We start from the raw sequence: 13775 nt of genomic DNA, 5'->3' as shown, positions 1-13775 counted from the left end.
CGTGATGGCCCAGGGGTGGGATGCAGAGCCGGCACCCCGGGCCTCACGGGGGGCCCAGTGACCTTGAGCCCTTGGCCGCCTCCTGCACAGAGGTCCTCAGGGCGGGGGCCCTTCCCACTTACAGGGCGAGGGTGGTGGCACTGGCCCCTCAGAGCTCAGGAGGGAGACCCTGCAGGCACAGCTGGGACCCTGTCAGACCAAAGAGGCCACAAGCCCATGACGAGCACGCACAGAGAGGGGGAATGGCGGACACTAGGAAGGGTGAAGGCACCCGAGGGGGATGGCAGGGGTGGGTGGACAGAGGCACCCGGAGGGGCTGGAGCAAGTGAGGGGGCCGTCCCGGGGGCGCAGATGCAGGGCCCCTCGTTCAAGGGACGCGGCAGGCGGCTCAGTCCCATGTCCACAGAATCACAGGTCGGGGGGGTCTTGTTCTCAGGGGTCCCCACTGGGTGGCCATGGGGCTCTGGAGAATTGGCCAAGACCCCGGAAGACAGCAGCTTCAAATTCTGCCTGGTGGCCCAGAAGCCTCTGTTCATGAACTCACGAGGAGACACTGGGGGGGCACCCAGACATGGGGGGGTTTGGGGGCCGCCTGAGCCTTGCCTACCCCTCCTGGCACGTGGAAGACAAACCCAGGAGCCTGCCCTGCCTGCAGCCACACACTGTCCAGGGTGAGCCCCCAGCTCATTCCTGCCCACGGGGCAGCAGGGAGCCCCCACGCCCGCCTGAGCCCACTCACCCGGGGGCCAGGGTCCCTGCACACCACCTTCCTGGCGGCGGCTCGCAGCGGGGCCTCGGGAAGGGGAGGGCCCCCTGCATCCCGGAGCCACGGCCCCCCCGCACCCTGAGCTGTAGGGTCAGACCCCACGGTCAGGCCTCCAGGGCACCTGAGCCAGCACCGGTGCCCATCCCAGAACCAGGAGCTGGTACAGAAACATCCAGAATGCACACTGGCTGCGGGGAGCCACCCCCAGCTCCTAGTGTTTCTACCCCAGACCCAGGAGGCTCTGCTCTGCCCACAGGGCAGTCCAGAGTCCCCGCGCCACAGCGCGCCGAGCGGGACGCCTGAGCCAGGCAGCGGGACACCTGAGCCAGGCAATGGCTCGCCCCTGGCCTGGCGGGGCACTCGTGTGCACACAGAGGGGCGCCCCACGGCCTTCTGGCTCCTGGGGGTGGGGGTCAGGCCCTCCCACACTCTGGCGCCAGCCCCCTCTTACACAGGCCCCAGGGAGGAGCCTGGGTGCAGAAATGGAGCCCGTGACCCCGCCACAGAGTGCGTGCTCTAGGAGCAGTTGCTGAGCAGACGCAGGCGAGGACGCCCCCACCCCGGGAGGGAGCGCCTGGGCTGGCTACAACCCGAGGAAGAACACAGACAAGGCCCCAGCAGCCAGAAACAGTCCTCACCGAGCAGCGCCCGTGTGCCGGGGACAGAGGCCCGGAGGCTCAGGGCCCCGCAGCGGGGAGACGTCTCCCCAGAGCACACGGGGACCAGAGGACAAAGCCGGCGACATCGCTGGGCGAGCAGGAAGGTGCCCCGGAAGCAGATGTATAGGAGCGGGGCTTTGCTGGATGTGTAGGAGTTTGCCAAGCAGAGAGGGGAAAGCTGAGAGAACAGCCCCCCAGGGAGGCGACAGCCCAGGAGCAGACACGACCTTGGGGTCTGTTCACAGAGAACCTAGGCCAGCCACCGGGAGCCCAGCCTTGGGCAGACATGACCCAGGCTCTGTGAGCCTCAACCCATCCACGTGGAGGCTCACAGCATGGCCAGCGGGGCCCCAGGCCCAGACGGCGCAGCTGCCTCGATCGGCACGTGAAGGGTGTAGAGAGCAGAGCCGGGAACGGGCGGGCCTGCAGAGGCCAGAGCGAGCAGGGTGTGCGCTGGGGCCGGGGGTCAGGAGACAGAGCCCAGGCCTCATTCCAGAGAAACACGGGGCCCACCGAGGGGCCCGGGGATGTGGGCGGGGGGATCCCCGTAGGGCCTGGATTCGCAGCTGGGAAACTGAGGCCTGGAGGGCGGGACGCTCTCGCCTGTGCTGGGGGAGCCGGGGCCCCGGGGTGGGTGATCCAGCCAGAGGGAGGGCTGGGTCACAGCAGAGGGGCCCCCGGGAGCCTGGGCCAGGGAGGAAGCCTCGGCGATGACCTCATCCGCTAGGCCTCCGGGCTGCGGCTCACGGGGTTTTCAACCGCAGGCATCGCAGGACAATCCCTGGTATGCTCCCACCAGAAGCTTGGGATACGCGGGGTCTGTGCTGTGCTTTTGAGGGCCTCTCTCTTTGTGTGGGATTTGAAAAAGGAAAGGAAAAAAAAAACACCCTGCGATTTCGGAGACAAAAACCAGCCCCTCACCTGGGCCCAGCCAGGGTTTCTTCCCCCAGGGAGCGGGGAGGGGGTGTGTTTGCCACAGCAGCAGGCCGGCAGGGGGACGGGGGCGGAGAAGGGGGGGGACACAGGAGAGCCGCCCAGAGCTGGAGCCCGGCCACAGGCGCGTGTGCACACCGAAACATGGGCACACAGCATGCACACGGCCATGTGCACAAGCAGACACACAGGCGCGCTGCACGCTTGCACATAGACACGTCTACACACACACACACACACACACACACACACACACACACACGGCTTCCTCTGAATTCAGGAACCATGTCGGGAGCCCTGTTCCCAGGAAGCCGCAAGCAGGGCTCAGATCTTGAACAGGCCATCCGCAGCCCCAGGACAGACCCCGCGGCAGCAATGAGACCCCACCCCAAGTGGCTTTTTCAGGCCCCCCCAGATCTCCCTGGTTCAGCAAAACACTTAATCCCTTGGAGGCCGCCCGAGGCTCCCTCGCCCGGAGCTGAGACAGCAGCTCTTCGGCCCCATAAAAACCAGCACATTAAGAGGAAGGAAGACATATGGACTCTGTGGGAAAACACAGCTTCGAAGGACTTTTTTCCACCATTTAAGCACCGAGCTGCTCTCGGAACCCTGTGCGAGCCCGGGCCCCTCCTGGGCTCCGGGCTGTGGTCTGGCTCGGAGCTCTGGGTCGCGGCCAGCGGCGCCCTCGAGCCGCGGACAACAGCGCCACCTGGCGTCCTGAAGCCCCAGCCTGGGCGGCCGACCCCAGGGGCCTGCGACCACTGCCTCTGCGGCCCCTGCCCACACACCCGCTCCCTCCGTCACGCCCTGCCTGGGGTCACACCCGTCCCCAGCCCGCAGACCACAGCCTCTCCAAGGAGCCCCCTGCCACCGCCTCCACCCAGAGCCCCGGGACCCCGGGCCTGTCTTGCCCACTGCCAGCTGCAGGGGGTGGTCCTGGCCTGCCCCTGGAGGCCCCCCAACCCACCTACCTCCTCCTCCCACCCCCAGGGCTCCCCCTCTTCCAGGAAGCCCTCAGCACCCCTGCAGACACCCTGTCCGCCCCCCAGTCCCACTTCACCTCTTGCCTCCTTCCTGCTCCAACCCTTGACATAATTCATATCACAATTCATATCTTTCCTGGAGCCTGGGCCCCTGCGGCTGCATTCCTCCCGGTGACCCTGATACCCCACCGCCCGCCCCATGGCCATGACTCCAAAAGTGGCTGGACACGGTCAGCTCAAACCCACCACAAAGGACCTGTGTCCACAGGCCAGCGAGTTACGAAATCTTTGGGAACTCAGTACAGGCCATCAAAAGGTTGCATCTGAGGCCATCCTCCCCCAGGCCTTTGTTCCACAGATGGGGAAGCCGAGGCCCAGGACCCCACAGCAGCTCTGGGAGCCCCACGGAGCCCCCTCTGGGCTCCTGGACTCCAAGCAGAGTGTCCAAAACCAGAAGCGCCGTTCTGGGCCTGTGGTGGGTGCTGCCCATGGCCCCCGCCCTGGTAGAGGGCGGGCAGCAGAGCAAGGAGACACAGCCTGGGGCTCCCCACTTCAGCCTGCAGACCCCCGTGCCCAGCCACCGGGGGGAGGGTGGGGCGCACTGAGTGGGGGAGCCCCGGCAGGTGGTGGTCGCGGGGGGCGCCAGCGGTGACTGCTGAGTCGAAGCCTGACTGGGCGGGCGGGAAGGCCGTCTCGCGACAGGTCAAAGGGTCAGGCAGCCCGCAGGAGCATGTGCCAGGGCCCCGAGGTAGCGGGAGGGCCCAGGGTCAGGGGTCAGCAAACTGCACGGGAGCAGAGGGAGCTGGGGTGGGGGGCAGAGCCAGGGAGTGCGCAGCACTGGGGGCCCAAGAGGCCCAGCAGATCCGAAAGCTCACCAGAGCCGCTAGAATGATCAGAGCTTGGTTTTGGAAAACCCCCCTCCCACCGCCCCACTCCCAGCCCCAAGCCAACAGCTGCGGTGTAGAGAGGGTGCCTCGTGCGGGGGGCACGAGTGTGGCAGAGAGAATGGGGGTGCGTGGAACAGGAGATGCACCCGCAGCAGGGGCCCTCTGCTGGGAGGTGGGGGGCTGCTCGCTGGCACACACCCCCAGGGTCCCAGCTCCAGCTGAGCTCCGATCCTCAGCGGGGGTGGTTTAGTTGCTCAACCGTGTCTGACTCTGTGTGGCCTACCAGGCTCCTCTGTCCATGTGATTCTCCAGGCAAGAATACTGGAGTGGGTAGCTTTTCCCTCCTCCAGGGGATCTTCCCCACTCAGGGATCGAACCTTGGTCTCCTGCATCGCAGGCAGATTCTTTACCAACTGAGCCACGAAGGTAGCCTCAGAGAGGGAGGAGACCGCAGTTCCGAGCACGGCCACCAGGAGGCGCGCGGACCTCAGCGACGCCCGGACTGCGTGGTCAGTTCCTCCGGAGGCGGAAGCCGGCAAGGGCCTGGGGGCTGCGGGGACGGGCCTGGGGCCCCTTTGCCACCACGCCCAGCTCTGGGCCTCCCCGCATCATGAAGCCCCAAGGAACCCAGTGTGACTGTGAACAGCAATGTCAGGGGGGAGCTCCCAGACAGGTTAAAGGGAGAGGGGAGGCCGGACCAGACGAGGCCCGAGGCCGCCAGGGCCTGCCCCCGACCCCGGAGCCGTCCTGGGTGACCCACACCCTCGATGGTCTGCTTTCCAGCCCCAGAGCCAGGCCTGGGATGCGCTGGCATCAGCAGTGATTCAGGAGCCAAAATCCCGCGTGGGCGGCACCCGGGGGCCCTGCCTGAGCCACAAGAGGGTGGGGCCAAGTAACCTGCAAACCAGGCCCCCCCGGTGCTTCAGGGCCCAGGCTGGGGGGGCAGGTCCCGGGGGCCCCTACCCCGATGGGACTCAATGCTGTGGGGGCCTCTCAGAGCGCAGGAGTGAACCTTCCAGCAGAGGGGGAGCCGACCCAGTCACTCAGGGGCCTCACGGGCTGAGCGATGAGCCCCCCACATCCCTGCACTGGGATCCTGACCTAAGAATCTCAGATGCGGCTGAGTTTGGAGACGGGTCTTTAAAGAGATGATTACGGTAAAATGAGGTCCCTAGGATAGGACTGGCGTCCTTGTAAGGAGAGGAGGTCAGGACCCGGACTTGCACAGAACAGCGACACAGGAGAGGCCACTGTCCCAGCAGGTCCTGCCCTCTCCCGGGGGTTGCAGGCCGCCCCCAGCCGGGAATGCACAGCGTTCCCCCAGGAGATGTGGAGGGCCCCCTCGCCCCGCCCCGTAAAGCCCGAGCGACCAAGAGACGCCAGCCTCCACACCCAGTCAAGGCACCGGACCAGACCCGGCAGCAGCGACTCCAGAGGGTCAGAGGACAAACCGCCGCAAACAGGAATGGAGCAGAGGGGGTCACAGGCCGCACGGGCGACTAGGGCAGTCACCTTCCTAGTCACCAAATAAACCTCCGGAAACATAACGAAAGAGATTCCATTGCTGATGATAACTAACAACCGTTATCATATCGATAATAACAATGACAGCTGTCTAAAACCCACATCCCCAAACCATGGAACCGTTCTGATAAACAGACACGCCCTGCCCGTGGACAGAACGACCCTACGCCGGAGAGACAGATGCTGGCCTCCCCAAATTCACTCATCAAATACCAACGGCATTTTCTGGGAGGCCGACTAGCTGATCTAAAGGTCACTGGGGAGACGAGACAAGCAAGAATCGCCAGGGGACCCCTGAGAGAGAAGAGGGGCCCCGACATTAACTGCACGGTGAAGCGGGTTGTCGTGGACCGAACAGGAGGCCGCAGAGCAGAGCCCTGGCCGTCCGGGTCTCCAGCAGCGTTGGGGGAAAAGACACACTCTGGAGTAAGTGGTGCTGGGGTGGGGGCGAGAGGGACAGGGTGAGAGCGGACTGCGTCCCTCCACCAGGATGTGCCCAACGAGTCCCGACAACTTAAAGCCACAAGATCCACCCAGACAGCTCTAACCTAAGAAGGGGAAACTCCGTGAGCACGAATGCCGAAGCATCGCGTGAACAGTGCAGCCGACTGCGTAAAGCGCAACAGGCGTTATCTCGAGGCACATCACGAGGACTTGGGGACCCCGGCCCACAGCCATCGGCTGGTGAGGGCAGGGGCACCCTGGGCCGAGGCTGGGGGCAGGGGCGGGGATGCCCGCAGATCTGTGTGCCAGCCAGACCGGGGCCACGGTGCAGGCCGAGCAGACCGCGCCCCCGGCGCCTGGTGCCCATGTCCTCTCTTCTTTCCTTCCCTCCCAGCTCAGCCCACTCCTCCCAGAAGCCCTCCCAGACCACCAGGCCCAGGGGCCCGTCATTCTTCTGCCTTCTCAGCCCAGTGGTCACATCCTGGCAAGGTAGGGACCCAGGAAGGCGGGGTCCCCACCACCTCTAGGCCCCCGGTGTCAGGGCAAGCCCCCAGAGCCTGCCCGCCGTGGGGGTCCGGCACAGGGTCCCGTGGGTAGGAGAGGCCAGGAGCGGCGGGCTTCACCCTGCAGCCCACCTGCCCGGGGGCAAGAGCGCAGGGCCCCTCACGCTGGTACGTACCATCCAGAAGAGGGTCCCTGTGGCCAGGGCGACATACTGCTCGATGGTGGACAGTACACTGAAGATGAGGCAGACCAGGACGATGAGGAAGCTGCGGGACAGGAGCACACCCAGTCAGTGTCACAGCCAGGCTGCCCACCCTGCCTGCTCAGACACGGCCCAGGAAGGGGCGGGGGCAGGCTCGCCCACCGCCCAGGGCCCGGGCACATCCCCCGGGGCCTGAGGGCTCCCAGGGCCGCCAGCCCCGACTGTCAGGCGTGCACCAGTGGCAGCACAGCCAGCGCAGGAGGTCACCACCCGGCCAGGAAGGGATGGGCTCTGACCCAGGCTACGGGCAGACGGGCCTCAGAGGCCCAGCCCAAGAAGCCATGCACTGCCCACGTGGTCTCCAAGGATCCAGAGGGGAAATTCATGGGGCAGAGAGCCACCTGGGGACCACGGAGCCCGAGGGGCCTCCTCTGGGGAGGCAAATGTCCCGGACACAGGGTGACGGTCGCAGGGCTCCGTGGACATCCCAACAGCAGTGCAGCATGCTCGACACGAGGGCTCGCCCCCAGGCCCCCGGGGGTGCAGGCAGCCGGCCCAGACCACTCTCCAGCCCGCTTCCCCATCCACACAGCCCGTGACCACTTCCTCTCAGCAGCAGACGTGCAGGCAGGGACTCAGGGGTCAGCCCCGGGGCCGCCCGAGGCTGGACCCGTGTTCCGCCCCTCGCCCTCTCCTCCTGAACCTGCCTGCCCGTGGAGACGCTTCAGCACAGCCTGTCCAGCCACAGACAGCGTCCCAGGGAAGGACATCACCACCGCCCGTACCGCCCAGCCTCACTGTACAGACAGTAACACGCATCCCCGTGAGACGACGGCCTCGTCGGCTGTGGAGAGATGCTACAGACAAGGAAACTGGGGCCTGAGCTCCACGCTTCCTGAGGGTGAACCCCAAGAGGCCAAACCACGGAGGGGGTGCGGCCAGGCCCCAGGGAGCGTGACAGCGTGGTCTCCTCCCATCTGACCCTCCCCTTCCCCACAAAGGACATTTGCAGTGACTCTGAGCGTGCTCCAGGCGACCCGGACAGTCGCCCACACCCAAACCCTTCACCGAGTCACACCTGCAAAGCCCTGCTTGCCTCGAATGGTCACACTCGGGTGCAAAGGTCAGGACACCAACACCCCCGCTGGCCCACAGTCACCGTGCCGACGCACTGGCCGAAGCCCCGAGCCACACGCCCTGTGCCTCGTGCCACTGTCCCCAGGGCTGCAGTGAGACCCTCGGTGGGGAAGGGGCGGGCCCGGACCCAGGTCTGCGGGTCTTGCTGTCCACGGTTCCCCAGGTCCCCCACCTCCAGCCCCGCCGCTGGGACGTGCGTGAAAAGTCCTGAACTCTCTCCCGGTCCTGCCTCCTGAGGCAGAGGACGTGGACAGAACCCACGCAGCATCTCTGCCCCCTCGAGGCATCGCAGTGGGCCCTGTGGCCCGCGGGGGTGACGCGGCGGTCCCTCTTCTGTGAGGCCTGTCCCTGTTGACTCTTGCTGCCAGGGTGGCAACTGACCACGTACTGTTGCTGTTGGGACGACCTCAGCGATGCACATGGAGTAGCAAGAGCTCGTTTAGAAACGCGCGCCAGGCCGAGGCACAGAGGCCCGGGGGGTGGGAGGACAGAGTCTTGCCAAGACGGTGCGGGGGGGGCGCTCTGGCCACGGCAGCTCTGTCTGTGGACAGGCCCGCAGGAAGGGTACATCGGGTGGGCATCCTCAGCCTCGGCTCCTGCTCAGAGGCGCACAGAAACCCCACCCCACCCACCCTGTGGCCCAGAACCTCGGCGGAGGCCCTGGGCCAGGGCGCAGGGGCCCCCCAGGAGCACCTCCTCAGGGGCCGCTGGGCCTCTGGGGCTCAGGGCTCACTACCCTCCACGGTGTCTCGGCCTCGGTCACGCTGTCTTCTGAGGCCTAAACAGCTCCTGGAATACCTGTGCACGCTGTGCTGGTTTCAGAATCATCTCACAAAGGGTGCTTTGTCCGCTCCGAGCGTGTGGGCCCAGGAGCCTCAGCGAGGCCAAGGTCGGGTCCCTACCCTTGGGGTGTTGGCAGCAACCTGGGGGCCTGGCACTCCCCGTCTGCCCCTCCGTCCCAGCTCGGGTCCCAAGGCTCCAAAGTCAGGCAGCCGCAGACCTCTGAGAGCTGGGGGAGCAAGGCCCAGGGAAGGGACAAAACCGCCCTGTTCTCTGCCCAGGTGTGGGAGCGGGGCTGGGCGGGGGAGAGGCCCCCTCAGCTCCCAGCACTGCCTGACCCGACCTCCCAGGGGGGCGTGTGCACGCCCGCGGGAGGCGGCCATGGCCAAGGCGAGGACGATGGCCTGCTGATGCCCTGATGGCCGATCTACCCTGGGTGCACGGCCACCAGCAACCGCCTGAGGACGTCCGTGCCCTTATCAGACATCAGACATCATTTCAGCGTCTGCGGCAGCAGGTGCCCAGGGGATGCAGAGGAATGCGGGAGCCATGCCAGGGCGCTGGTCCAGCAGGAGGCGCGCCAGGGAGCAGCAGGGGGCGGACGGCAGGACCCACCCCCACGCCCACGGGCTGAGCCCCCAGCGGCACCTGTGCCTGGAGGGCTCAGCCCAGGCGGGGTGGGATGGACCGGACCCTTAGGGAAGCCCACGGGCACCGTCTCTCCGGTCCACAGGGAAACCTCTTTCAACCCTGGAAGCTCCCCAGTGATGCCGAAAATGTGAATAAGAAGCACACGCTTCACGTGCGAGGGTGTTCAAGCCGCACTCAGAACCAGAAGAGACAGACCTCTGCCGTCGGGCTCTGCGAGCTCTGAGCGAGGTCCAGGAGGCTGAGACACAGCGCTGGGCTGGTCAGCGAGCGGTAGCTGCACCCTATCTGTGCGCTCAATTTCTCTGTGACCCCATGGACTGTAGCCAGGCTCCTCTGTCCAGGGAATTTCCCAGGCCAGCAGACTGGAGCGGGTTGCCATATCCTCCTCCAGGGGATCTTCCCGACCGAGGAATTGAACCCATGTCTCCTGCCCTGGCAGGTGGATTCTTACCACTGCGCCACCTGGGGAGCATGTTCAATATATAACAATCACGCAGTTGGAAAAGTCTTGGTCCAGAAAAAACGTTCCGTGTGAAGGGATGGGCGTTGGGAGCACCATGCTCGGTGAAATACGCCAGTCACGGAAGGGAAAGTCCTGTACGACTCGACTTCCACGAGGGCCCTGGAGCTGGCAGACCCACAGAGACGGAAAGCAGGCTGGCGGGGGCCGGGGGCGGGGAGGCGGGGCTCTGGGGACAGAGCGTGTCGCTGCGGGAAGGGGAGGCTTTGAGGATGGGTGAGTTAGTGGCTGCACGGCACAGCTCAGGACTTCGCGGCCCGGGCGGTACACTGACATGTTGTCAGAGAGGAGGTTTCACGCTACACGTATCTCACCACAGCTTTCTTAAGGAAACTGAGTAAATGACATGTATACACAAGCCCTGGACTGCTGCCCGTGTTTGATTAAGGCTATAAATGAGGCTGTGTGAGGTTCAAAGACCCGCCCTCCCGGCTGGGACCTTCGGGCCGATAACAGACAAAGGGCTTGTCCCGCCGCTTGAACCTCAAGGCCGAACTCAGAGCGTGTGATTTAATAGATTAGCTGCTGACGTTCAAACTCCGGCCGTATCAGAGGGGCTCCTCTTTGCACAAGTCACCTGGGAGATTCCAAACATCCCTGAGCAAACAGGACAAGGTGGGCTGGGGAGCCTGTGCCTGGACGTGGATGCCCCCGTGGCACTGAGCCCCTCCGGGGGGGGGGGCTGGCCTCAGGTCCCACCAGGACTGTCCGTGGGGCTGGGGAAACACTGCCCAACAGAATGCCAAGACACGCCCCGCCCGGGTCCAGCCTGTGCCCAGCACTGCCCTGGGTGGAGCAGGGTTGGGCACGTCGCCAATCACACCTCGGCCCAGGTGCTGGGCTCTGTGCACCCCCTGACCCCATGCGGAAGGTGTTACACCATCCCCAGAAGGAGACTCTGGGCTGCCCCTCCAGTCCATGCTACCCAGCAAGGGGACCCGGGCTCAGGGACAGCAAGGCCCAGCCAGCCCCAGCTTCAGGGCAGAGGCCGAGCCTCCCCAGGGCAGGGCCCTGTTTCCAGGGGCCAGGCCAGCACTCAGCGCCCCACGGCCTCCAGGGCGAGCGCTGCACACAAGGCTGAGCCACAGGGGCCGGGGAGGTGCTGTGTGGGCAGGCCGGGCCAGAATGGAGACCCTGGACTGCTTCCGGGGGCCCCGGGATTTCTGGGCTCAGGGCACATCCTTCCAGTCTCTGCCTCCAACGTCACGCACCCCCCCATGTTGAAACCCCCTTCTGTGGGTTTCTTCTGAGGACACCTATCACTGAATTGCGGCCTCCCTGCCCCAGAATCTTCTCCCCCTCGAGATCCTTAACATATCACCTCTGCAAAGATGCTTTTTCTAAATACCTAAGGTCACGTTCACAAGTTCCAGGGAGTCTGCCATCTCTGGGGGCCATTATTTAGCCTCTGTGACTTATCAAGGGTTCTAATAAATGATGCAGATGGTGACTGCAGCCATGAAATTAAAAGACGCTTGCTCCTTGGAAGGAAAGTTATGACCAACCTAGATAGCATATTCAAAAGCAGAGACATTACTTTGCCAACAAAGGTCTGTCTCGTCAAGGCTATGGTTTTTCCAGTAATCGTGTATGGATGTAAGAGTTGGACTATAAAGAAAGCTGAGCGCTGAAGAATTGATGCTTTTGAACTGTGCTTCTGGAGAAAACTCTTGAGAGTCCCTTGGACTGCAAGGAGATCCAACCAGTCCATTCTAAAGGAAATCAGTCCTGAATATTCATTGGGGGGACTGATGCTGAAGCTGAAGCTCCAATACTTTGGCCACCTGATGCGAAGAGCTGACCCATTGGAAAAGACCCTGAGGTTGGGAAAAATTGAAGGCGGAAGGAGAAGGGGACGACAGAGGATGAGATGGTTGGACGGCATCACCAACTCAATGGACATGAGTTTGGGTGAACTCCAGGAGTTGGTGACGGACAGGGAGGCCTGGCATGCTGCAGTCCATGGGGTCGCAAAGAGTCGGACACGACTGAGCGACTGAACTGAACTGAATTAAATGAATAAATCACTTATGATGATGAGAACTATCAGCAAATCTTCAGTGAGTCTTTAAAAGCCAGCATCAGGCACGTGGTAAAGTGCGTGTCCATGGTGCCCCTGTGAAACAGCCCAAGGTACGTTCAGAGCCCGCCCCCTCACAGCCTCAGTGCATCTGCAGAGACCCGAGTAAGGTCCCAGGCTCCAGGGACTAGGATGCAGAGAGCGGTGTCTTTGCAAGGTCACGCACAGCTCAGCACCCCACTGTCCAGACCCCATCACGTCAGGGAGGGACTCGGCTCTCCACTCCCTCTCCCCATGACGTGCTGGGTGGCATCCAAGCCAGGGCTCCTGGGACGAGGGCTCCCACAGGCCACTCCGACTCTGAACCTCCTGTGAGGCGTGTTCAGTGGCCCGACTCTCATTCCTTTCAGAGGCTCTCTCGGGCGATGCGACCCCTAGCCACACGGGCTCCAGTGGGCAGCTGGGCGCGGTGAGGCCACTGTTCCCGCAGCTCCAGTCTCCCCTCTCTTGGAGTCCCACGCTCCAAGGTCCCGTGAGCGTAAGATCCCATCAGACAGATCCCAGAGAGCCTGCCCGCAAGGAGCTCCTAGGAGACGAAGACACTTATCCCTGCCTCTCAACAGAGGCCGTCCTCAGCCTTGCAGGTTTTCAGTCGACACTTTTTCTAAAAGTGACCTGGGCCGGGGACCCCAGAGACACAGGGCCTCTCACCTCGCACTCTGGCTGGGCCCTTGGCTGTTCCCGTGTGCACAGCACCTCCCGAGAGGCCAGGCCGCCTCTGCCTGGGGGTCTCCACCCCCAGGGGACGGGCCACCAGGACTGCACCAGAATCTGCAGCCCACATCCCACTGGCCTCCCTGCCCAAGTCTTGACGTCCACCTGGAAGCTGGGGATGATCCTGGGAGGAAGCAAATTCCACCAGCCCTCCAAGCTAAAGATCCTCCGATGAAGTCTGAACTCCAAAGCCACCTTCTGGGGCATCCCCCTGCCCCATAGGCCTGGGCTTCCCTGAGGGGGGCGGGGGGCCTTCTGATGCCCAGCTGGGCCCTGTGTCCCCTGCCCTGCTCTCATCAGACCACTGGCCACCTATGCCCATTGCTGCCCCTGATAGAGCAAGGGCTCCGCAGGCAGAGGACGTCTGATGTCCGCTTTGAAGGCTCCATATGGGACCTGGTACCCGAATGCCTGCATGTTTTAGGTTGAACTCAGGAACTCAGTGGACAGAATTCTCCATGCCACCTCCTCCATGCAGGCCTCCAGGCTTCATCCAGAGTGAAATCCTCTTGTGACATGTTTTTCCTCCTCACCCCACCCCAGTGCACTCCGCCAGGGCCCTGCAGGGTTTCCAACAGGCCAGAATCCCAGGTAGCTCTCCACGTACCTCTTCTCCCCCGGACTGCATGCCAACTGTGCCAAGCAGAAGTGAGCTGGGGGCGGTGGGAGGGAACTCTGATATGAGTGGGGAGCATCCACGGCCACCCAGCTGCCAGGAGCGCAAAAGATGCAGTGGGCGGTGCTCTGAGGCGAGGACCACGGTCTCGCTGCCTCAAGTCGGCCCCAGAGGCAGCAGGGACTGCCCAGATTCACCCTCAGCCCTCCTCGGGGCCTCTTCCGGAAACCCAGGACGACGCAGGCGAGGGGACTACTTGGGCACCAGGGTGGGGTCACGCTCAGGAGGCCTGTGATGGGTCTGCCAGCCTTGCTCACCGATGACTGGACTCAGGGCTCCCGACCGCTGAGTGCAGGTAGAAACCCAGCTCCACCC

The 13775-nt window shown here is 64.0% G+C and overlaps 1 protein-coding gene across 2 annotated transcripts in view; it reads right to left on the bottom strand.

Annotated features, from left to right (window-relative positions):
- The window catches only part of KCNQ1 (potassium voltage-gated channel subfamily Q member 1), a 380806-nt gene that overhangs the window by 317603 nt on the left and 49428 nt on the right, over window positions 1-13775 (bottom strand). For both annotated transcript variants that reach the window (XM_005904430.2, XM_070360257.1), the window contains exon 2: window positions 6876-6966. In XM_005904430.2, the coding sequence (XP_005904492.2) occupies window positions 6876-6966 (91 nt within the window). The remainder of the gene's footprint in view (window positions 1-6875; window positions 6967-13775) is intronic.

Source organism: Bos mutus, chromosome 22 (genome assembly GCF_027580195.1).
Source record: "Bos mutus isolate GX-2022 chromosome 22, NWIPB_WYAK_1.1, whole genome shotgun sequence".
Lineage (NCBI taxonomy): Eukaryota > Metazoa > Chordata > Mammalia > Artiodactyla > Bovidae > Bos > Bos mutus.
This window is presented reverse-complemented; position numbering and strand designations above follow the sequence as displayed.